Source organism: Strix aluco, chromosome 2, assembly GCF_031877795.1.
Source record: "Strix aluco isolate bStrAlu1 chromosome 2, bStrAlu1.hap1, whole genome shotgun sequence".
In the NCBI taxonomy this organism is placed as follows: domain Eukaryota; kingdom Metazoa; phylum Chordata; class Aves; order Strigiformes; family Strigidae; genus Strix; species Strix aluco.
In genome coordinates this window covers 11,623,679-11,648,378 of record NC_133932.1, presented here as the reverse complement: position 1 = coordinate 11,648,378, position 24,700 = coordinate 11,623,679, and the positions used below count along the sequence as shown (strand labels likewise).

The 24,700-nt window shown below is 42.5% G+C and overlaps 1 protein-coding gene across 1 annotated transcript in view; it reads left to right on the top strand.

The window, feature by feature from the left end:
- Positions 1-24,398, top strand: part of ABI3BP (ABI family member 3 binding protein) — a 167,142-nt gene extending 142,744 nt beyond the window's left edge. The window contains 5 exon segments of the mRNA XM_074816699.1: positions 8,106-8,185; positions 15,633-15,662; positions 16,664-16,825; positions 20,682-20,795; positions 23,000-24,398. Coding sequence (XP_074672800.1) covers positions 8,106-8,185; positions 15,633-15,662; positions 16,664-16,825; positions 20,682-20,795; positions 23,000-23,115 — 502 coding nt within the window. The 3' untranslated portion in view covers positions 23,116-24,398.
- Positions 24,399-24,700: the final 302 nt, after the last annotated feature.

The window sequence follows — 24,700 nt, the reverse complement described above, 5'->3', positions numbered from 1 at the left end:
AAGACTAACAACTCTTCAGTGTGAAGGGGCAGAACAAGCAGCAGGGAAAAACTGATCATGCTGTTTGTTTGCTTTTCTCTTTTACATTCTTCTTTCAAATAGGTCATACTGCTACACCTCTGGGAAGCTCTGCAGTAAGCCAGACACCTGTCTTCTTTTGAGCTGGCCTTTTGACAAGGCAGCTTTTAAAGATTAGGAGTTAATGGCCAGACTTTGGGTATTTAAGAAATTTGGACAGTGTTAGGGAGGCAGCAATGAGAGACTCTTAGAGTCTCTCATGAAAAATTGCATGTGTGACTGCAACTGTCAGTAAGTACAGACATAGAAGTTAAATGGGATACAAATTTCTCTGAATCAGAGGATTATCGTGTAGTATTCTGTGTGTCCATTTAGCTGTCTGAAAAGTGACTAGATCCAGAAAAAAAAAAAAAAGAACTGTCTGAAAAAGGAGTTCTGACTTTCAGTACAATTCTCAGGTATTTGATTTTACCAGACTCATACCATGATAATATGGAAATTAAAATGGACATTCATAGGCATATAACAACTTGTGAGGGTTTCTTTTAAACAAATAAAGTATCTATTATGGCAGTTTGTCCTATCTCTTGTTTGTCTTACAAGATATATGCCAGCTTTATGTGTGACTTGATTGCAAGACATCAAGACCAAGATGAAAGTAAAATAGTGATTTGAAAATCTGTCTAATTATGAGGACATACATCCTTTAAATAAATGTGGGGCACAGTCAGCTGCATGCCAACACAACTGCTTGATTTTTAGAAAATAAAAGTGTTCTAAAGGCTCCTGTACAATGTGATTTTGTTGGAGCACTGAGACCCCTGTGTTTTTTTCCAAGAAAAGGTACATTGTATCCATGCCATTCCCTCACAGTAAGGCATGCCTGATAGTTGACAACATCACATTCATTTGAAGGATTTTTCCTTATAGGATGAGTACATTGGCCTCTTCTGCACCTGGAGAATTGCCAAATATGGAGCTTGCAGTATTTCACTATCACATCTTAGAAAACTTCTTATTGTTTAACTAACCTGGAAAGTTCAGATCTTGGTATCTGTTATTTGGTTGGTCAGAGTTCTTGAAGCTACTGCTGTTCCTGGCACTAAGCTGCTGTCTGGGTCCAATCTAGCAATCTGTTTAATTTCATTGGATATTTTGCTTTTGATTGTAATTTTTACCTGAAATTTCTCAAAGCATGTAGTGTGGTTATGCTATGTGAGCTAGATAACTATATATATCTTTTTTATACAGATAGTTAATTGGATATAACTGGCGCCTGAAGAGGAAAATGTTCTCTTGTTTTACGAATGTATTCTGCTTAAACATTTCTGTTTATAGATGTGCTTCTATGATCTAATAATCACATATACACAGCTGTGAATTACAACTTTGTATTGCAGTTAGCTTTTGTTATTATTTCCAAGAATTTTAGAGTAGATCCAGGTCACATTTCATTAAGCCCTGTTTTTCAGTATCACACTTAAACACATACCAAACTTTCTGCAGTTTTTGCCATCTTTATCCTTCAATTAGTCCTTCACTTGTTAAATGAGTGAAATAGCCAAATTCCATTCATCCTTCTTTCTTCTAGTTAGTCTGAACCAAGTCTGAGCTCAGTTTTTGCTCTGTTGTTCAAGCAGTGAGTGTCTGTAACTACTGTGCTTGTTGATTGACCCTGAGCAACCTAACATAACTTTTAAGTCATCCCTGTCGTGAAAAGGGGCCTGGACCAGATGACCTTTGTAGGTCCTTTCCAACCTAAATTACTGTATGATTGTATCTTAAGGGTAACTTCTGATCTTGTAAATCTCCATTTTGCCCATTTTCTTTAATGAAGGCCGAGGTGGTTTTGTATGTTAATGCCAATGTCATTCATTTCTTAGCAAAAAAAAATGAGAGAAAGGGATGTGCTAGTATGAACTAATCTGTCAGCTTAATTCTTCATCCTCCACATAGAAATTCTGCAATTTTTATACTGAGAAAATCATCACCTTTTTTTTTTTTTTTTTTTTTTTGAGAAATGTACCATTTATTCCACTTGGAAAATAGTCAAAGTCAAGCTACAAGACTGATTGTTTTGGTCAAAGCAATTACAGTCTAGCTTCCAAGCAGTCGTTTGATGAGTGAGACCTGTAATATTCCATCTAACTTATCATACAGGCCCCTTGTTTTTGACTTTCCTTAGAAGGCTGCTCGCACTGGAACTCCTAGTTTCTTTAGCATACCCAGGACTCTGTGCTCTATGTCTGTTAGCTTTACATTAAAAACTGCCCTTAAAAAGAAAGTATTGCAGCAACTTCTCCTACAATAATAGTCAAACAAGATCTCCCATATGTGAGTCAAGGCAAGGTCATTATCCACAATTGTCAGCCTTGTGGGGCCTGAGATAGAAATGGGCTTACCGTGGTTTTTGTTCTCTTCATTTGTTTCCTGTGTAGTAATGATGGTGCTCATCTGCATCTTCTCCTTTGTTAAAATCAGTTTTACTGACCTTCAGTTTTTTTCATGGACCTTTCCTAGCCTAGAATATTAAATGCAGATGTTGTTATTTTTTTGCTTCTAATTCTATTTTCCCATTTCCAGAGGAATTTTAGAGGTTTGGGTTTTTTTTTTTTTACTAGTTTTGGAGTTTTCTAACTCCTTAAAATTGATTTATTTTTTTTCATCTTCCAGTCATCTGGTATAGTATCATTTTGACATTTTCTGCTATTTCTGTTGGTTTCTCTGCCAAAATACGTAGTTCTTATTTTTGTATCCCTGCTCTATCTTGAAATATTTTTTGTAATTAGGTGTACATTTCCTCTTTCATTCTGATGGTTTGTTTAAGGTCAGTTAAGTTCATAGCACATACCACTAGTGTCCAGGAAACTTTGCAGCACTAATTTCTATACAAGCCTTCAAAAAAGAGTCTGAATATTTTTGAAAACTGTTCTCATACATGTTTGTGTTGGCAGTAATTGGAAGGTAGTAAAGAAAAATACTAAGACTGCAGGCAGAGATGTGCCGGATAGCTCTGGGCAAGTTCAGGTAGCCATTAGAGGATGTGTCCCACCAGCTTGCTGGTGTAGATTTTTAATAGAAAAAAAATACTAATAAGAATGATAAGAAACAAAAAGCCATTCCACAGCTTTGTGAAACTTCCCTTTAGGTACTGATCCTTTGCCTGGTTAAGTAGTTTGGTGATTTCAAATATAATTTTCTCCTTCTTAAAAACATTTTGAGTGGTCTCTTTTGGACTTTGGGTTAGATTGTGTCCCAAGGCAAAGTGTATTTCCAGCCATGAGGTCTCTTGAGGAATATAAATAATAAGAAATGTCAAAAAAAAAGAAAAAAAAAATCCAAGGCCCCCCAAAACACCAAAACCAAAAAACCCAAGCAACCAACCAAAACTGTGAAGTAAACATGAAATTTGTAGGATATATGCATATACCAAACTGTTTTTATAACATGTGTAGAAGTCTTCAACCCTCTACTGAATAAGCTTTTGGTGCACTTATACACAATAATTGATACCTACCTGCTCATGCTGTTATTACCATTATCTAGTATTGTTTTGTATTGCTGTTAGCACCCAAAATGTGCCATAACATAGAAGTTAAAAAATCTACCAATGTAGAGAGCTTAGCTTTTAACAGCAAGGGTCAAGAGATGAGAACTACAGTGAAAGTTGCAATGCAGAAAAATGCAGAAAGTGGCAGAAAAATGCCGGAGTCTTTTGTACTCTATTTCAAAAGTAACAGATTTTTGTACTAAATTGCTGTTGATGTCAGGGTTCATGGGTAAGCATTTCTCATTTGTCTCAACCCTTCTTCCAAGCTGATTAGAAGAAAGATTCCTCAAACAAGCCCAGCACTTTTTTTTTTTTTCCTTTCTTTTTTCATTCCCTTCTCTTAAACCTAGTTTTATTTGCTGTGTCTGATAATACTGCTATCAAAGCACACTCTGCAGAGACAGAGAGGCTCTATACATTGAGAAAGTCCCGCATGATTGTCATCTAACCACCAGTCATCTCCCCAGCAATTGACCTGAAGTCCCAGGACTGTACTGAGCTGCTCCAGTCCTCCTATTATGGTGAAAATATCTCTTCACCTATTTTCAGTTCTGCAGTCTTCAGTCTTCTCCTTTTGCATGCTTTGAAAAATGCAGAAGCAGCTGCATCTGCCAAAGCTCCATGTGGAATAGCCATTTCCTATGGTGGAAAAATACACTCTGCACAGTAATTACTGTAAGTCAAGTCCATTTAATCTGCACAAGGACTTTTATTGTCTTATGCAGTTTGGGAGGATTTGGGAAGCCTAGTCTCCAAAGTTTGTAGGATAGCAATCTTATAGATGTTAGAGGTGTGACACATGTTAGATTGCTGCATATATTGGGTAGCAGAGTTTTTGGCATCATAGGCACAGAGATATAAAGGTGGAATATAGACTCAAGCTTCTCATGAATAAGTCTAGCTAAGAGGTAGACATAGGATAATCATTATGTAGCTTTCCTATTTCCCTTTATTAACTTTGCCCTACATACCTTCTTGAACTTTTAAGCATTCTTTTCCCCTCCCCTGTGGTTTGCATAGAAGTGCATCTTATTACAGCAGGTACTCTTTTTTCACCATTTTATTTTTATTTTTAAAATCTTTCACCTGACATACAAAAAGGGAGACTTTAAATGCTTTTCTATGAAGAGAGCTACATCACGGGCTTAAAATTAGTTAGATCTGTAAACTCTATCAAATTGTGAACTCAGTCTGACTTTTCCTTTCTCTCCCTTTCAGTTTTTAGTCAACTAGTTACTTCTCTTCATCTCCAAAAGTGGTTGTTTGTTGTTCTTGTACTGTTGCAGCCACTGCTATTGTTTCAGAATTGAATTTGGCAGAGGAAAGGAGCCTGTCATGGTTGGGCACCTGTAAAAACACCTACCACAAAACTGTAGAATTGTGTATATTTTAGTTTAAAAAATTTGCTCTTTAACATTATTAGTAGGATGCTCGCCTAATTGACTAAACTAAACTTTGGACATTTCTTTATTACTTTTCTTTTCTCCAATATATACGTTTACATGAGCTGACATCTCTATGTGTAGATTTTTGTTCTTTATTTCAATCTTGCCATAATTTTCCCAACTGTGGTTTGATCTTTTGCAGAAATCCTAGTGGTCCCTAGATCACAATTTGAAAAACACTGCTTGGAAAATATTTAGTCACTGAAGACTAAATGGAGTTAGAGAATTGATGGGTCCAAGTTTATCGACTTAAGTTTTTTGGGAACAGGACTGTTTCCTGTGAAGAATGTTGCCTGATGCAACTTAAAGTAGAGCATATCAGCTCTTGAGGACAATATATTTGTACAAAAGTCAGCAAAATACTTAAGTTTGTTTCAAAATTTTCCACCATCTTGTCCAGCTTGTGATTTTCTGCCTGACAAAGGCACGTAAATCCAGCTTGCAAAATCTGTGAAACTCTTATTCGTGTGAGATCCAGATATGCTGACTGTAGACCTTTATCTTTAGTTCACACTTGCCTGTGTCATTACCTGCTGAGTCCCTGCGCCTGCCCAGTCCAGTTCCGTAAGAGCATTTCACCTGCTCAGTTTTAGTCCTTTCCTTGTAGCCAATGGAAAAAACTCTAGACAGGAATCCTAGGCAGTGATCTTCATATTTCCCTTTTGATTTCATACAAAGAGACATAAACAGATTATTATCATCCATAAGGTCAAACCATAAACTTCCAGTAAAGCAATAAGACATGCCATGTTGAGCTATCAAGGATCAAAATTACAATAATAGTTCTAGATAAGGTGTTCCTGCTGTGAAGGAAGCAGGAAAAGTTCTTTGGAGTCTTTTATCTCTAGGCATGCATTAATTTGTACATTGTCCAAAATGTATCTTCTAGCTTTTACTTTAAAACACCCAACGTATTAGCAAATCTTCATTTATGCTTCAGTGATTCTTCAGAAGGAATTTCCAACTGCTCTGCTACAGATCTCTGGTTAACAACCTTTCCTACCAGATGAGAATACTTCTTGACCAGAGAGTTACTGTACCACATGCCCAATCCAAATATTAACTGCTCAGATCCAATTTTTAAAAGCATGTATTTGTTTAAACAATTTGAAGTTGATCATGAAGAAGATTCTGTGTCTAGAACTTATTGTTTAATTTATTATTTATTTAATGTCTCCCTCCTACAGTAGGGCAATATGAGTTGCTCAAAATGGTCTTGCAGCACGTTTGAATAAATGTTAAGATTCTCCAAATAGACTTTTTAAAGATCAAAATAAGCACATTTAACTTAGAAATATCCACAAGTTATCCACAACACATCTGTTCAGCAGGCCAATCTTTGTAAGTATTTCCCTTAAAAAAAGAAAAGAACCCTAGAAATAAAGGCAATTGCTTATGCAAGCAATTTGGAAGTTAAATATTGCCTTAGAATTACTGCTGATGGAAAACAGTTGCTTGGTACTGCATGATTAGTCCACTGAGGTTAATTAGCGAGCTGTTCAGGTTTTGCAGGAGCCAAGAAGCAATGAGAGGTAATCCAGAGTTTGGACTGAATTACTCTGCCTCTTGTAGAGACTTGCAAATGGAGTTTACAAATTTCCAACCGTGCAGAGTGGTGGGGTTTTTTCTTTAGAAAATTGCTGTTTGGAAACAATTTCAGCAATACATTACAATGCTATGTTATAGTCATGACCTACCAAGTTATTGTTGGTAAGTTATCCTCCAAGAGTCAAGATCTGGATGTTTAATTGCCCACTTCTGGGATTCTCATTTTGCTCTGTGTTTCGTCTCAATATTAGGGCCCATATTCTAGGCCTACATTTCTTTTGACTCGTGTCCTGTGGATCTGCCTCACTGATGAAAAAATGCTCTGCGTTGAGAGATTCACTATGTATGCACTCAAAGCATATGAAAAGTCTCTCTGTAGGTGGCACGCGTGGGACAGATTATTGCTTATCGCTCATGGGGAAGGCATGAAGAAGGTGCTGTTGTCTGGGTGCATACTTGCTACTCGTCAGGGTGCTTTGGCACGGAGGGCATGCAGGTCCTACGGGGAGTCACTGAGCCGTTGCTGAGCAGTGAGGAATTCCCAGGTTGTCGCCAGCCTGGAGCTGGGAGAACTGAGAAGCGGCGTGCTGGGATAGCGTGTGTGGGAAGGAAGGAAATATAGAGTCTGTTCCTAGCTCTGCCTTGATGCATGTCCACTGTCCACCCTTGTAACACTCTTTCCCCACTTGTCTGTCTGGTATCTTCTGTGTAACGTTTTAGGTTTGCAACTGACTTTCAATGGCTGCTTACCCAGAGTTTCTAATTGAAAGTGTAAGTTTCAGCTGAGCTGCAGAGTTAGAAACAACCTTGTCTTGCCTGTCCACCACTGTTAATCAAGTACTGAGGGGTGGGAGATTTTTTTCTTCTCTCTTGGTTCTGTTTTCATAGCACTGTGTTTGGTTCTCAACAAGCTGTGATGAAAAGAGATCTTGAGATAACTATGGTACAGACTAGTGTTGTGCGACATTACTATAGAAAGATAAGAAAGAGACTCTGCACAGTATCTTTTCATTACTTCATATATTTACTATTAGCATATATTCAAGCAGTTGGTTCTTTGCCTTGGCTGAGCTCCTGTCCTGTGTTTCACCACTGCCCCTGTGTGTCACTGTTGGTGGGCCTGAGCGTCATCGAGATGGACGTTTGAGTTCTTATGAATGAAAAATGTGCAAATAAATCGCAATGTGTTTTACACCATCTCTGCTTATCAGATTGCCTCTAGCCTCCCCTGAACTGTTCCCCTTTCCAGAACTGAAACTGCATGTGTGAGAGGAGACAGACTTAAACCAGTGGTGTATTAAATCAAACGTTAATAGTATGTGCACAAAGAATTATCAAAAGGGCTGGTAAATTATGTGTTCAGAGAGGCCTTATACAGTTAGGTCAAAGAATGTCTCAATGTTTTCAGAGCAAGAAATGAGGCCTTTTTTTCTTCTTCTGGAGGCAAGTAGCACCAAAGTGTGTGTTGGCAGTTTGCTTGCTCCAGACTCTGAAACAATGCTTGGTTTGCAAAATTTTCACCTATTCCCTATTTTATTCCCCAGTTATGAATTCCACGTAAAACCTAGAAACCCTCTTGGTGAAGGTCCAAGCAGCAATGTTGTGGCATTCAATACTGAATCAGGTAAGAACTTCCAGGGGTTGGACCATCGTTTACAGTGGTTTTAGTATCCACATTTGTGGGTGTCCTGGTTTAGCTGGGATAGGGTTAAGTTTCCCCAGCAGTGGGGGGAAGCTCTAGCCGGGTTATTCATATACCATGCTGACGTCACATCCTGGTGCTACAGCGCGGGAAGAATTGGTGATCGCGTGGGTTGGCGCAGCCGGTCCTCTCACTGCTGTATTGGTACATACCTTGCTCTGTTCATTGTTATCACTGTTATTGTTATTGTTGTTGTTTGTTGTGTTGCTGTTGCACTGTTGTATTAAACCTCTCCTTATCTCAGCCCCGGGGCTTTGTATTTCACTCCTTTTGTGGGGGAGGGGCAGCGGCTGCGTGGTCTCAGACCCCGGCAGGGACTAAACCATCACAACTTTGGCACCCAATGTGGGGCACGAGAGGGCTGAGATAAGGACAAAAAGAGAAGGTGTGTTAGACAATGTTAGGTGTAATTTTTCTGTTTTTATTTGTATTTGTTTGATAAGAAACGTTTGCAAAGCTGGCCAACTTGCTTGCGTGGTGGGGCTGGACTAATCCTTATATCCATTGTGCATTCCCAGTGCTGATGTTTGTTTTCAGTGGAAAATGTGTCAAGGGTCTTGTTTTGCTGTACTGGCTGCAGACTGCTTATAATATGCTTGTTTCACTGCTTGTGGGGGTGAACCGCTACCTGTTTGCTGTCTGGGCTTTTGTTAGGGGTCTCACCCCCTCTATGGGTGAGCCAGGGGAAGAGATCCTCTCGGTTTTTGAGAGTTTTAGCTATCCCTGGAGCATCCTGGCCACTGTGTTTGCGGCACAATGCTTTCTGAATGTCTGCCTGATCTTGTTTTGGGCCATGCGGTATTTCTCCAATAATGGCACCACCCGGAAACCTGCCCCGGGGGCAGATAGTTATAAATGGCAAGGTGTGTAGGAAAAGATGGGCAAGTGCCTGAGTCAGTGGTCACTCCCAATGCTTTGGGATTTCACTCCTGAACAAATGGAGAGTCCTGATAAACTGGTGGAGTATTTGGAAAAGGTGTGCTGCCAATCTGACAAACCCCAGGAAACACAAATCCTTGCGATGTGCTGGGGGCTTGCCCATGCTTACCGTGTCATCTTTAATGCTGTTCACTGCCCTCAAGGGGGAGAAGGGGCTGCAGGATCTGAAAGTGAACCTACTGGTACAGCAGCTGGGCCAGGGGGACAGGCAGTGCCAGTACCAGTCGCCTCCACCAGCACAGCAGCTGGGCCAGAGGACAAACAGTGCCAGTACCAGTCGTTTCCACCAGCACAGCAGCTGGGCCAGGGGGACAAGCAGTACCAATATCAGTCGCCCCGATACGGAAAACCAAATATACCAAAAAATCCCCTCGCAGTGTACAGCCTAATGATGAACCAGGCCCATCACGAGAGCAGGAGGAAGAGCCGGAGGTAACCATCCAATCTCTATCCCTGAGTGAATTGCGAGATATGCGGAAGGATTTCGGCCGCAGTCCAGGCGAGCAAATTTGCACCTGGTTGCTCCAATGCTGGGATAGTGGAGCTGCTGGTTTGGAATTGGAGGGGAGAGAGGCCAAGCAGCTGGGACCTTTAGCCAAGCAGGCTGGTATTGACAAGGCAATGGGGAAACAGGCTCAAACCCTCAGCCTTTGGAGGCGACTCCTGCTCAGTGTGAGGGAGAGGTACCCCTACAAGGATGATGTTCTATGTCGGTTAAGCAAGTGGACCGACATGGAGAAAGGCGTTCAAAACCTCAGGGAATTGGCTGTGTTTGACATGGTCTATGGTGATCTGAATGATGAGCGGTCACCCATGGATCCAGATCAGGCCCCTTGCACACAGTTGATGTGGCGGAAGTTCCTGCAAAGTGGACCAGAGGCACATTCCAAAGCATTAGCAGTAGCGTCCTGGTGGCGAGACACCCAGACTCAAACAGTGGATGAAGTGATTATCCAGCTCTGGCAATATGAGGGAAATCTCCCCTCCTCCCAACATGCTTTGGTTTCAGCTGTAGAGGAACTGTCTCAGAGGCTCCAGAAAATGGAAGAGGACATGTCCTATGTTTCACCTGCACGGGCCGATGTCTCAGCTATTAGAAGCAGGCGCTTCCCCACCCAAGAGAAGGGCAGTGGAAGGTACACACCACGGGGCACCCTGTGGTTCTTCCTCCGCGACCATGGGGAAAACATGAGAAGGTGGCATGGACAGCCCACTTCTGCCCTAGCTGCACGAGTATAGCAACTGAAAGGGAAGACCACCATGAAAGGGGAGTCTTCCAAGAGAGATGCAGCTCCAGTGTCCAGTCGGAAATCCCCCAGACAGAATAGAATGGCCAACAGTATGCTTGACCCTCTTGAGGGGACCAGGAAGTCATTCTTGCAGGAGTCACTCTTAGATCAAGTGAGTGATGGTGAGCAGGATTAGAGGGGCCCTGCCTCCAGCCAGGTGGAGGAAAGAGATAATCGGATTTACTGGAAGGTGTGGATCCGGTGGCCTGGCACATCAGACCCACAAGAATATAAGGCCTTGGTAGACACTGGCGCACAGTGCACCCTGATGCCATCAAGCCACAGTGGGGTCGAATCCATCTGCATCTCCGGAGTGACAGGGGAATCCCAACAGCTGACCCTATTAGAAGCTGAAGTAAGCTTAACTGGGAAGGACTGGCATAAGCACCCCATTGTGACTGGCCCAGATGCCCCATGCATCCTAGGTATAGACTACCTCAGGAGAGGGTACTTTAAAGACCCAAAAGGGTACTGGTGGGCCTTTGGTATAGCTGCCTTGGAGGAGGTTGAGCAATTGTCCACTTTACCCGGCCTCTCAGAGGACCCCTCGGTGGTGAGGTTGCTTGAGGTTGAAGAGCAGCAAGTGCCAATTGCCACCAAGACGGTGCACCGGCGGCAGTACCGTACTAACCGAGATTCCCTGGTCCCCATCCATCAGCTGATCCGTCGACTAGAAAGCCAGAAGGTGATCAGCAAGACTCATTCACCCTTCAACAGCCTATATGGCCAGTGAGAAAATGGAGACTAACTGTGGACTACCGTGGCCTGAATGAAGTTACGCCAGCGATGAGTGCTGCAGTGCCGGACATGCTAGAGCTCCAGTATGAGCTGGAGTCGAAGGCAGCCAAGTGGTACGCCACGATTGACATCGCTAACGCGTTTTTCTCCATTCCAATAGCACCAGAGTGCAGGCCACAGTTTGCGTTCACTTGGAGGGGTATCCAGTACACCTGGAATCGATTGCCCCAGGGGTGGAAACACAGCTCCACCATTTGCCATAGACTGGTCCATACTGCACTGGAGAAAGGTGGGGCTCCGGAACACCTGCACTTCATTGATGATATCATTGTATGGGGGGACACAGCTGAAGAAGTCTTTGAGAAAGGAAAGAAGATAATTGAAATCCTTCTGAAGGCCAGTTTTGCCATCAAGCGACAGAAAGTTAAGGGGCCTGGAAGGGAGATTCAGTTCCTAGGAATAAAATGGCAAGATGGGCGTCGCCACATCCCAATGGAGGTGATAAACAAGATAACAGCCATGGCCCCACCAACCACCAAAAAGGAGACTCAGTCTTTCCTGGGTGCTGTGGGGTTCTGGAGGATGCACATCCCAAACTACAGCCTGATTGTGAGCCCTCTCTACCACGTAACCCGCAAGAAGAACGATTTTAAATGGGGCCCAGAGCAACAACAAGCCTTTGATCAAATTAAGCAGGAGATTACCCAGGCAGTGGCCCTCGGGCCAGTCTGGACAGGACAGGAGATTAAGAACATGCTCTACACCGCAGCCGGGGAGAATGGCCCTTCCTGGAGCCTTTGGCAGAGAGCAGATGGGGAATCCCGAGGCCAACCTCTAGGCTTTTGGAGCCGGGGATACAAAGGCTCTGAAGCTAACTATACGCTGACTGAGAAGGAGATACTGGCAGCGTACGAAGGATTTTGAGCTGCCTCAGAAGTGGTTGGCACTGAGACACAGCTCCTCCTGGCACCCCAACTGCCGGTGCTGGGATGGATGTTCAAAGGAAAGGCTTCCTCTACACATCATGCAACAGATGCCACGTGGAGTAAATGGGTTGCGTTGATAACACAACAGGCTCGAATAGGGAACCTCGACCCCCCAGGATTAGTGGAAATGATCATAAACTGGCCAGAGAGCAAAGACTCTGGGATGTCACCAGAACAACAGGTGAAACGTGCTGAGGAGGCCCCACCATATAACGAGCTGCCAGAGGAAGAAAAACAATATGCCCTGTTCACTGATGGGTCTTGTTGCATTGTGGGAAAACATCGACGATGGAACGCTGCGGTGTGGTATCCCACACCACAAACCTCTGAAGCTGTTGAGGGACAAGGTAAATCGAGCCAGTTCACAGAGGTGAAAGCCACCCTATTGGCTTTGGAGATTGCTGAGCGAGAAAAGTGGCCGAGGCTCTATATCTACACTGACTCGTGGGTGGTGGCAAGTGCCCTGTGGATGTGGTTGCAGCAATGGAAACAGAACAACTGGCAATGCAAGGGCAGACCCATCTGGGCCGCTGAGGTATGGCAGGACATTGCAGCCCGGGTGGAGAACCTTGTTGTGAAGGTGCGCCATGTGGACGCCCATATACCCAAGAGTCGGGCCACTGATGAACATCAACATAACCAGCAGGCGGACCAGACTGCTAAGATCGAAGTGGCTCAGGTGGACTTGGACTGGCAGCGTAAAGGTGAACTGTTCATAGCCCGGTGGGCCCATGAGACTTCGGGCCACCAAGGCAGAGATGCAACATACAGGTGGGCTCGAGATCGAGGGGTGGACCTCACCATTGACACCATCGCAGAGATCATCCATGGATGTGAGACGTGTGCTGCGATCAAACAAGCCAAACGGGTGAAGCCCCAGCGGAATGAATATTGACGGATGAAATACAAGTATGGAGAGGCCTGGCAGATCGACTACATCACACCGCCACAGACCTGCCGAGGCAAGCGCGACGTGCTCACAATGGTGGAAGCAACCACTGGGTGGCTCAAAACTTATCCAGTGTCCCATGCCACCACCCGAAATACCATCCTGGGCCTTGAAGAGTGAGTCCTGTGGCAACACGGCACCCCAGAGTGGATTGAGTCGGACAATGGGACTCACTTCCAAAATAACCTCATAGATGCCTGGGCAGAAGAACACGGCATCGAGTGGGTCTACCACATCCCCTACCACGCACCAGCCTCTGGGAAGATCGAGCGCTACAATGGACTGTTAAAAACTACATTGAGAGCAATGGGGGGTGGAACCTTCAAACACTGGGACACACATCTGACAAAGGCCACTTGGTTAGTGAACACAAGAGGATCTGCCAATTGAGCTGGCCCGGCTCAGTCAAAACTCCCACGTGTTGTAGACGGGGATAAAGTCCCTGTGGTGTGCATGAGGGATCTGCTGGGAAAAATGGTCTGGGTTAGTCCTGTGCCAGGAAAAGGCAAACCCATCCATGGGATTGTTTTTGCTCAAGGACCTGGGTGCACCTGGTAGGTGATGCAGAAGGATGGAGAGGTCCGATGCGTACCACAAGGTGACTTGATTGTGGGTGAAAACACACCGTGAGTTATACTGTGCTTTTGTTAATTTTTCTTTGTTATTGCTAATTGCTAAATGGCAGCTGGATGTGACACACATGGTATAGAATAAAGGGGTGGATTATGTCCTGGTTTAGCTAGGATAGGGTTAAGTCTCCCCAGCAGTGGGGGGAAGCTCTAGCCCAGTTATTCATATACCATGCGGACGTCACATCCTGGCGCTATAGCGCGGGATGAATCGGTGATCACAGGGGTTGGCGCATCTTACTGCTGTATTGGTACATACCTTGCTCTGTTCATTGTTATCACTGTTATTGTTATTGTTGTTGTTTGTTGTGTTGCTGTTGCACTGTTGTATTAAACCTCTCCTTATCTCAGCCCCGGGGCTTTGTATTTCACTCCTTTTGTGGGGGAGGGGCAGCGGCTGCGTGGTCTCAGACCCCGGCAGGGACTAAACCATCACAGTGGGATATATGAAAGGCTCTAAGCTTAATTTTGTGCGTTGCTTGGTCTTGCTTTTTACTGTCTCCAGATTGGCTTTTCACTGCTGAGCTTGTTACAGTAGTGCCTGGAAGGTCAGCCTGAGATCAGGTCTATGTTGTGTGAGGATGTAAGATGGCCAGACTGCAGGGGAAAAAGAGGAGCACAGAGAGTTTGTCTGGTGTTCATTATGAAGAAACTATCCTTATCCTTAGAGAAGGCTCAGTCATTTATGATTAATATTCCTGACCTTTTTGTATCTCATTAATAACTTCTGGATGGGGAAAACAAGGTGGTTCTTTGGGCTGGTGTGTTTACAGACACTTTTGCTACCTGTTCAATAAGGCTGCTGTATAATAGTGATGTCTTTTGGCTGAAATAAGGATTGAGAAATAGCAGTTGGGAAAAGTCAATGTCCCAGTATGTCTTCTTCCATCTTGTTTACTCTCCTGCAAAACTGGTAAAGAGGTATATACAAGCCTATTTTGCCTATTGGTTGGTTCCCAAGTCCTATCTGACTCAGAGGTGAGAATCAGAGATTGCCTTTGCTTTCCCTATTTCAGTTCCCCGTGAGGCTGACTACAGTTGACTTGTTGACTTTATGCAAGCAAGATACCACCTTTTGTGCAGAAGTGTTTATTGCTTGATAGTACTTAAGGACCATATAAAACACAATATGGATTTAGCCTTTTTAAAAGGATTTTCTCAATCTGCATTTTGATCCAGGTGTAAGAATATAATAGTCCTCATCTAGTGCTGTCACTGTTGGATGAGAGTTTTGTCTGAGCAAGGGAATAGTCAGGAAGGAGTTCAGACTATGCCACACGTATTTATAAACTATGGATACACTCTTTGTAATCCTAGATTGTTAAAACTGAAAAAATGTTTATGCCAAATGCAGTTTTCATGAATGACAAGGCTTGTGTTCTGCCTGCTATTTAGCTTGGAGAAATTGAGCCGTCAATTTTATTTTTTCTTAATTGCGCACATCTTTTTGTCACTTTTGGGCTTTCATAGCCAAGTTTTGTGTGGCAAGTATTAAAGAGGGGTCCTTTTTATTATTGTAAGTTTTGAAATTGAAATTTTTAAAAAGAATTGGGTTTTGCTGGTTACAGCAAACTCTTGTTTTTACTGGAACTGTGTTTGACTGGTATTGTCCCATAGGTAAAAATTTTAAAGGGTCACTGATACTGTAGTTTCACATAAGAAATAAATTTCTTTTAATTTAATTTAATACAAAAGTGAACTTTGCTTCCAAAACTCACTCTGTGTCACAAATTACAGCTTGTGTCAACTGTAGAAAATCACTTACCAATGCTTTTCCATTGAAATATTGGGAAAGTTCATTTTACAGTGTCTGATTGAATGTTTGTTTTCTTCCCACAGCAGACCCAAGAGTGAGCGAGCCAATTTCAAGTAAGCCTTTTGTCTATTGTATAGTGTCTTCTGATCAGGAATTTTTTCAGAAATGCAATAGCATAATTTTACGAGGGGGGCGGTGGTTGTACTGCACTACCTAAATGAGTTATGGAATCAAACAGCATTCGCACATGATTTCACTCCTTCCACCCGTACCCCTGGTAAGGAATTCATGCCAGACTGTTTGTTTACCTGAGTGGAACACAATCAACATGATGCGGTGCTCCTGCGACAGCTGGGATGGCTTCAAACAAGTGTACACAACTGAGCCAAGGACAGCCTCATATTTTCTCAGCCTTGTCATTAAAGCAAAAGAAAGCTCTGCAAAATGAATAAGCTACTCCACACTTTTTAAGTGAGTTAACAGAGCACAACTCAGACGATACTATTTATCTGCCATAGTGTTTTAGAAAAAATTTCTGCTTCTGAATGCTTGATCAAGCTCTGCTTTATTAGGCCTCTTACTGTCTTCGGTGGGAGGTGAACTGAGCTTTTGAAGAACAGCTGAGATCGCTCAAGCAAATTGGGCTGCTTTTTGCATTTGTAATGGCATCTCTTTGAGAAACACTGAGACACCATTTCTTTCCACATAATTCATGACATTTTTATTTGTATTTTTGTGTGTATTTTTGTTAAATCACGTAGTTTGCTGCAAGTTGACTGTCCTGGCTTGAACCCACTGAAAAAAGTCACTGCATCACACTTTTTGTAAATGAGAGTTTTGCCAACACACAGATATTGTCCCCCTAACGAGGTCCTAGAATGAGCTTATTCCAGACTGACACTGCACGTAGAGAGCAGAAGCAGTTCACTGCATCAATAACAGCTGCATCCTTCGGTGCTTCCCTGAAATATCTTTCATGTTCAAAATGCAGGTGACTGGTGCCATGGTACATTTTGTTTCATCAAGGTTTCTAATTCTATTTATTGGACTATATTCATTGCACATCATTTTGTATGCAGCATCATACTTCAGCCTCTTTCTTCCTCTCCTGCAGTGGGAAAGGATGCTATCTGGACTGAAATCCCATTCAATTCAGACACCTATTCAGAATGCAAAGGGAAACAATACGTAAAGAGGACTTGGTATAAGAAGTTCGTAGGTGTACAGCTGTGTAATTCTTTGAGATACAAGATATACCTCAGTGATTCACTTACAGGTAAGAGACTTTCAAGTCAGCGTTGTCCACATTATACACTTCTTAAAGATACCATGGTTCCAGAACTAAGAGATTTAACAAGAGGAGCTCTGCTGAAGTGTGATCAGGTATGTTTAATCTAGTCCATAGACAGATTAATCACCAACAGTAATCTGCTTGTGCACAGTAATCACTGATGTGTTTGATACTGAGTTTTCAGACTCAAGAGTTACTTCTCTGTGGTGGTGATCATCTGATTTTAAGCACCTGTTAGTATCTTGGGGGTCATACAGAAAATTGATAAAGATCAAGTCTCTGCCAGTGAATAGCATATATTGTAAAGGCACCAAATCTGTATTTAAAGGGTAGCCTGGAATAGCTCTTAATTAGAGGTTTAGGACCTAATTTTAGGCCAGGATTAGACTCAGTCATTCCCATCCCATTTGGTAAACATCTGGTTACTTCATTACTGTGAGGCTTATAAATACATGACTTCAACTCTAGTCAACAGGTTTTACTCACCTGCTTGACATTTTTGTTTTGTTTCCAATTCCCCATTTTTGCTTATAATCTCTTTTTTCCCCCTCTTCTTTTTCTTATGTTTCATTACTAACAGCAGCCTCCTGGCATTATCGTCTCAAGTTTTGTTCAGTGTCTTAAGGTCACTAGAGTGTGATGTATTTAAGCTCTGAACCAAGTGACACATGCTGTGTGTGAGCTGGGGAGCTGTAAAAAGTGTTTTTCAGTTAGCTGATCATTAAGCAGAACTGGTGTCTCACGTAGATTGTACAAGCTATATTTAGAATCATGTGAACTTCTTATAATCCATCCCAAGCCCCCGGCTTTCTTCTGTACAAGGTCTTTTATCAGAGCTGCATGAACTCCATCACAATGGTGTTAGTGTGGCATCCAGAGCACAAAGAGCTGTGTGGGAAATGTCTTTAGAGTGCAAGTTAGGCAGTGTGTTCATCATGTTGGATTGAATTAACTAGCAGAAACTGTGGCTGAAAGAATCAACTTTCCTAACCCAGAGTTGCCCCATCTCAGAGCTCAGCACGTCACATGAGCAGGGCTCTGGTCTCTCCATGTAGGAACATGGAAAGCAAAGAGCAGGGGAGCGTAGGGCAGCCCATGCCGCTATAATTTTAAGTGGCCAGCCGTGCACCCGGCCCCATCCTCTCCCATGAGCAGACCAGAAAGGAAAGCCCTGTCATTAATGGTAAGTACAATACCTCATAATCTTGGCAATTATGTGAATCAAAGAGACTGTTTTGAACAGAGGTATCATTCATTCAGCTGTTGCTCTCCTAACCAGCTGTGATCAAATGACAAACACTGGCAGCAAGGCATAGTGTATTGCAAAAGCAGCCAGGGTAGGAAATAGCAGTGCTAATCTAGCAGGACTAGACTTCAGCCCTAAATCAAGTGAATTAACACTGCAGTGAAAGCTACTTCAATCTCTGAAGAAAAGTGTAATGTATCAGGAGCCCATTTTCCTATTTTCATTAGGTTGTTTTTGTTCTCGTTGGAAGGGTGGTGATTTAACTTTGCTGGAGAAAGATGATGGTAGCCACATTGCATTCATTATACGTGCTAAGTCTGGTTCTTGCACTGGGATTGTTACAACCAGTGCTGACCAGCTGTCACAATATTTGAAAGAACTGAAATATTTCTGTAGAAGGAAAGCTGCTTTTCCCCACTTTCCTAAGTGAGACTGTCATGGCACGGGCCTCTGTATGCGGGTGAGAAAGTTTCGGATGTGAAGGCAGCCTCTGTTCTGACACGTTTCATTGTCACACACGTCCCGCAGAAGCGCACCTGCTAGCGCCAGCCGGCTGGGTGACGCGTGCTGGTAGCAAAGGGCTGCGCCCGGGTCCGAGTTCCACCTTACCCTGAAAATGTCTTCCAAAGCTTTGCTGTTTAAGCTCCATAATGATCCTGAAATTCCAGTGCCTTGTACAAAGGCTGTTGTATAAGGCAGCCAACAAGCATATCTTTGCGTGCTGGTTTTTAGTGTGAATCTACACTTCTAGTGTTCCAGAATTCATAATGTATAAAACAAAGATGGTATCTAATTTTCTTAAGACCACCCATAAGGGAACACTGGGAAAAAAAAAAAATGTTACTTTATGCTAGAATTGTTGTCCCCAAAAGAGAAAGATTAATCTAGTCATTTATTAGCTAAATGTTTTTAAGTGTGTTCCTTTATTGTGGAAAGAATTGGGCAGTAAGAATTTAATAGTCACTGAGAATGCTGTTAATTTATATATAGCAATTGTCTGAGCTATGCACAGGTTATGCTGTGTGCCAGAAGGGTATGTGTGTATCTGGAAGTTACTGTTCTTGTGTTAGCCATAAAAATATCTGGTTTATTCTGTCTCCTGTGAAGAAAAACTGATCTATATTACACATGCCAGGACTGTGCTATAAACCAGCATCTACTGCTGGCCTCATTTAACAGTCCTCCAGAGCAGTCACTGTAGGCATTCCAGAAAAGCAAGCCACCTAAAAAAAAGTATTTATTGAGGGGAGGAAAAAAATTAATTCTAAGTGTGACCTTCAAGAGCCATGGAAAAAAAAAAAATTGCTGTTTTGGGCAGCCTGAATGTTCTTAGTTTCAGACAAAAAAATTACTGAGAGGAACTCCCTCTGAGCAGTTCTCCTATGGAAAAAAACATGCCTGCAGCCAAAACTAGATAGTAATAAATAATTTTCTAAAGCCAGACAAGAACTGCATGCACAGAGACTGTCAATTGGAGGTGAGAATTTTTGGCGAAGTATTGATCAGGTCACAAAAATATGAGAGTTTATTGTTAGACTGTTCTTTTATCAATTGTGCTCTCGGGAGCAGCATGACAAGCCACCTCATCATCTTGCAAGAGGCCAGACTGGCACAGATTCAAGGTTACAGGACACCCAACTTCTAGTGAGTAACTGGACTTTCTGCTTAGCTTATACCTGAGTACGGAGCCTATTTCTAAATGCTCTCACTTTTCCTTTCAACCTCACAACCAAAGTTTGAACATATTAAGAACAAGTGGTGTGCAAGGAGTTTAGAAGAAAGGGTAAGTGTATCTGAAAATGTTTCCTGCCAAGGCTTGGGAAGAGAAGGTAGCATGCTTTCCTCCATCTTCTGAACTGAACGTTACTAATGTCATGTAAATTAAATCTGTAAGTAAAAACATCTTGCTGTCAAAACTCCTTCACTGTGAGTCCTGTTGTTAACAGGATAAGCACAGCCCGTAACGTCAGCACACGCTTCATGGGACACTTGAGACCTTGGTTTCTACTCAGTTGCAGTCAAGTGTCCTGTTAAGAAATCCTGCAAATAAATACACAGGCGCGCTTTATGCTCTGGATAAGCAGTTACTATACCGATGTCATCTGTTTGTTTAAGGATATCGCTTGCACATACATGTTGTAAAAATACGGTGATTTATAAAACAGGCCTTGGCTGTGTCTATAAAAACATCTCTGAAGGTGCTGGGGGCTATCTGACAGGGAACCAAACCTCCCTTCCATTCAAATCACTAGCAAAACTTACCTCATTTTTGATACAGTCAGGATGAGGTTCTAGGTAATAACAGAATTTCACTTACTGTATGAAGCATAGGGAGGAGAAAAATTACATTCAGGCATAGATTGTGGCCAGGAATGGGGCACTTCTGTCTACAGCTGTGAGCACTGTACTTGGAATATGCACATAATGTTCAAATTCCAGCTCCAGATCCTGAGAGGAAAAGAATCGTAGCATTCACCTTGGCTTCCCCACAGAGCGAAGAGCACAGCCCATTGCCTCTGGTGGGTTTTGGAAACTGGAAATAGCTCTCACTAAACTGGAGATGGATTTTCAACTTTGCTGCTTCTTTGCTTTCAGGAAAGTTTTATAACATAGGAGACCAGAGGGGCCATGGAGAAGATCACTGCCAATTCGTAGACTCGTTCTTAGATGGAAGGACAGGACAGCAAGAAGATCTACCGGTCAAAGATGGTAATTCCTTACACCTGTCTCTGTAGCAAACTCTGGCAATTCCTTTGTGTGTGTGTGTTTCTTTTTCCTGCTGGAAAGTGGATTCAGCGCCCGCTGCTGGGGTGGGTGATGGAAGGGGCCTGCCGGCTTTGCAGGCAGGAGAGAGGCCAGAAGGTTTTGAAGATGAACAGTGACTTATTAAAGGAAGGTTATGACTTGGGTTCTGTTAGGTAGTAAACAGCCTCTCTCCTGTTTAAAACATTCCAACAGATTATTCACAGTTGGTATTACATACTTAAACCCAACCACAAATTTGAGTTTGCAGAGAGGCGTGAAGTATTACGTTCAAACTAGCAAGGTTGATTTAAAGTGCAGTAAATCATCAGTTGGGCATTAAACAGCTTTGTTTAGTGCTAATTAGAAACTAAAAAGTTATTACTGGAAAATATAATTCATGCTGCAGTAATTCTGTGTGCACTAATTCAAACTGGGTGCCTAGAATTCGTCTGGTCCAAGTGACCTAAGCACAGCTGTGACCTGCCTGGCTATTTTTCACATGTTGGTGAGGCTGGAGCATAGGAAAATTGTCCTTCTGTCACTGCACTCCTGCCTTGCGTGTAGGCAGCAGTGCCATCACGAGGTATTCTGTTCCCTTGTGGGGTAGGAACAAGGCTGTGTTGATACACGCATGCACTCCGAGTGTGTCATGGAATGTTTTACTGAGGAAAACATCAAAACGGTTTTCAGTACAATATCAGGGTGTTGACCAAACCTTCCTGTAAGTGGTGCTTTGAGGTAGGTGTGGGAGATTAAAGTGAAGTGCCTAAATCTTTCACAAGTTTTTCCAAAAACAAAGTAGGTAAACAATCTGAAAAGTGTTTGCTTATGTGTTTTGTTTTGTTTTGTTTTTAAAGAGGGCTTTGCTTTTCCTTTCCCAGTCAGTGTTGCCCATTTGTGAAGGTGTTTTGTTTGTGTAAGGGATTATCTGAATGCAGTTTGGCATTGCCCGGACAGCAGACCTCTTAGTTGTACCAGGTTCACCTTTTATAAATCCACCTTTATTTATAAAATCTTTTAAAAGATTTTATAAATAAAAACCCCCTTTTACGTAAAAAGCTCACTACTCGAGCTTAAAAGACATTTAAAACCCATTTGTTTTCAGCGACTGGATTTGCTTGAGTGGATTCATGAGCTACATTCATTTTTAGAAAAAAAAAAAACAAACCAAACCACCCAACAACAATCAAACAAAAAAAGTCCCCACCTTTTCTGTAGCTTGTATTCTAGTAAATGAACTGAACAGAGGGAAGGCCAGACAGCTTGTCCACTGTGGCTCAGTTCCTCCTTGGCTGCAGCAAGTTGAGGTCTGTTCAAACTGGAATTAACTACCTGTATTTGACCTGAAGCATAGGGAGGGGGGGAATCATGGCTGCTGCTGCCTAATAGTTGCAGAATAGTATTTTTTGTGTGTGCACACATGCATGCTTTAGCCACAAACACATTCCTGATGATCAGGTTGAATTCAGCACTAATTGCTCACTTTGATGTTTAACTGAACGTTAATTGTTTGAGTGGGAAACACACCTAGTGTGCTACAGAACAGACTGAAAGCAGGAGGTATGATCTTTCCTGTGGGGAGGGGGAGACACCGTGAAATATCCCCAGCTGCCAAGTTTTATTTAGGTTCACTGGAGTGTTGAGGTGACTGCAGTGGGGACTATTTAATCATTGTCTGGGAGGTGGGAAGGAACCCATGAAAGTTTTATCATGAGGATAAATGGGTTAAATGTGGCTTTCTTTCATTTACATTATCTGTGTCTCTGTAAAGCTTAGAAACCGTGATATTTGTTCTATATTCTAGAAACAAATATTTTTTTTTCCTTGTAGCTAAACCTAGCTTGAGCTAAGAGTAAATTTGGCAGGAAGAAATTTCAGTCTTACTGGATCATTCATCCTTAAAACTGAGGCACTATAAAACTTTGGTGTATCTGGGAGCAAAATTCTCCGGGCGGGCAGGCTTTTCTTTGAGTTGGGTGCACAAATGCTGGCAGTTTCGGGGTGTGAGTGCATGGAGGAGCAGCAAACTGACGGGTTTGTTTGCAGCAGATGGGTTAACAGCTGGGGGACTAGTTTAGCTCTTGACTGCACGGTGTACGTGCTTCCCGGGGAAGGACTGCGGGCTGTCTGAGGGCCTCACGCAAAAAATACTCTGCTCTCTGTTCCAGGATTTTTCAGGGCAGTTCGTCAGGAGCCTGTCAAATTTGGGAAGATAGGCGGGGAGACTCACATTAACTATGTTCGCTGGTACGAGTGTGGAACATCGATACCTGGGAAATGGTAGACGTGCCCTGAACTTAGTGAAAAGGCCCAGCACTTCCCACCCTGCCCGACTGCACCCGACTGCCCAACGCAGGCTCAAAGAGGGAAAAGTTTATGGTGTGCCTGGCACTTCAGGAAGTTTGCTGAGGTGCAAAGGTTTATACAAGTCTAATGCCAATACCGCATTCATTGTGTAATAGCGTAAGCTGCTTACTGTAGTTATCCAGTTTTACAAATTCGTTTTTAGATTAAAAAAAATCCCAGACAGGCTAGGGACATGGTATAGGATAATGTATAGGGAAGCTGGCTCCCTATTCTTGAGGTGTGGTTTATAGGGTATTTTAAAAGATACGGTGTGTATATTATTTATCACAATGTTGTAATAAATGTTTGAGGCACAGTTGGTCATGGAATGTAATGTGCAGTAGTTTTTAAATATTCACTTCTAATGTAAGAGCCATAAGCTACCTGTCCACATCCATCGGTAATGCCTCCCCAGTCAGAAATTACAGAAAAGACCCTACAGTTTTTAATATCCCGCAACCAGTAAACTTGAGTGCTTTCTCCTTACACGTACAGACAGTTTATGCTCCTTGCGTGGAGGTAGGTTGCTATATGTGCAGCTTTAAACCATCAGGTTAGTGGTTTTTTTTCCATGTTTATTTTCCAATGCTTCAGCTCCAGCACAAGAGCACATTCAGCCTCTTGCGCTGGAGTCAGAGCTGCTGCCCGGGAGCTTGGCAGGGGCTGGTTGCTGGGTTTGGTTTTCTCCAGTTAAAGCTGATGGGCACGTACGTACACAGAATAAAAAAATGAAACTAGCCTCCACAGCTGTGGCTTTTCATGAAAATGTAGTTTTCAGAGACTGAGACTTACTGGCTCAAAAGCCAAATGTATGTACAGTGCAGGGAGGCTTGGAAAGATAAATGAAACAGGGAAAAAATAAGCTACTTATAACAGCATAATCAGGTTTATTTTATTTAAAAGAAAAAAAGTGGTTGAAAACATTGTTCATTGGGGTCAAAGGAAAAATAGCGATCACTGAACTTTAAAACTGCTTTAGAGTAATTTTGACTAAAACCTCACCCAAAGCTACTTCTTGTACTGCTTGAACATTTATGAACTAAATAAAGAGATGTAGTTTTTTTTAAAGGTGTTATTCATTACATTACTAATGTATTGAAAATATATGAACAGGAACACCCATATATATATATATATAGTAGAAATAGTCATTTATAGAAAATGCCTTATAAAGTACATTGCAGGTACACTGTACTCCTAATAAAGTATTTTTTAATCAAGTGTTTTTCCTTAGTGTTTTATATGAAAAGCAGTATTAGTTTCTGGGGGAAATGCTGTTATGTCAGGAAGCAGTTTGTTCTGAAGCAGATGCACATTAACCAGCGCTGCACAGCTGCGGGGTTGGGGCTGACAAGCACAGGCCAGCAGGAGGTGCAGCTCTGCCTTACCCTAGGGGGCCCAGCATGTCTAAGGATGCTGAAGGTAGGAGGATTTTCACTCACTTTACTTCCTAATTTGTCTTTATGAGAGTTCAAGCAGCCTGCTCCAGCTTATTTTTTTAATTCCCTACTTGGTTTTATATA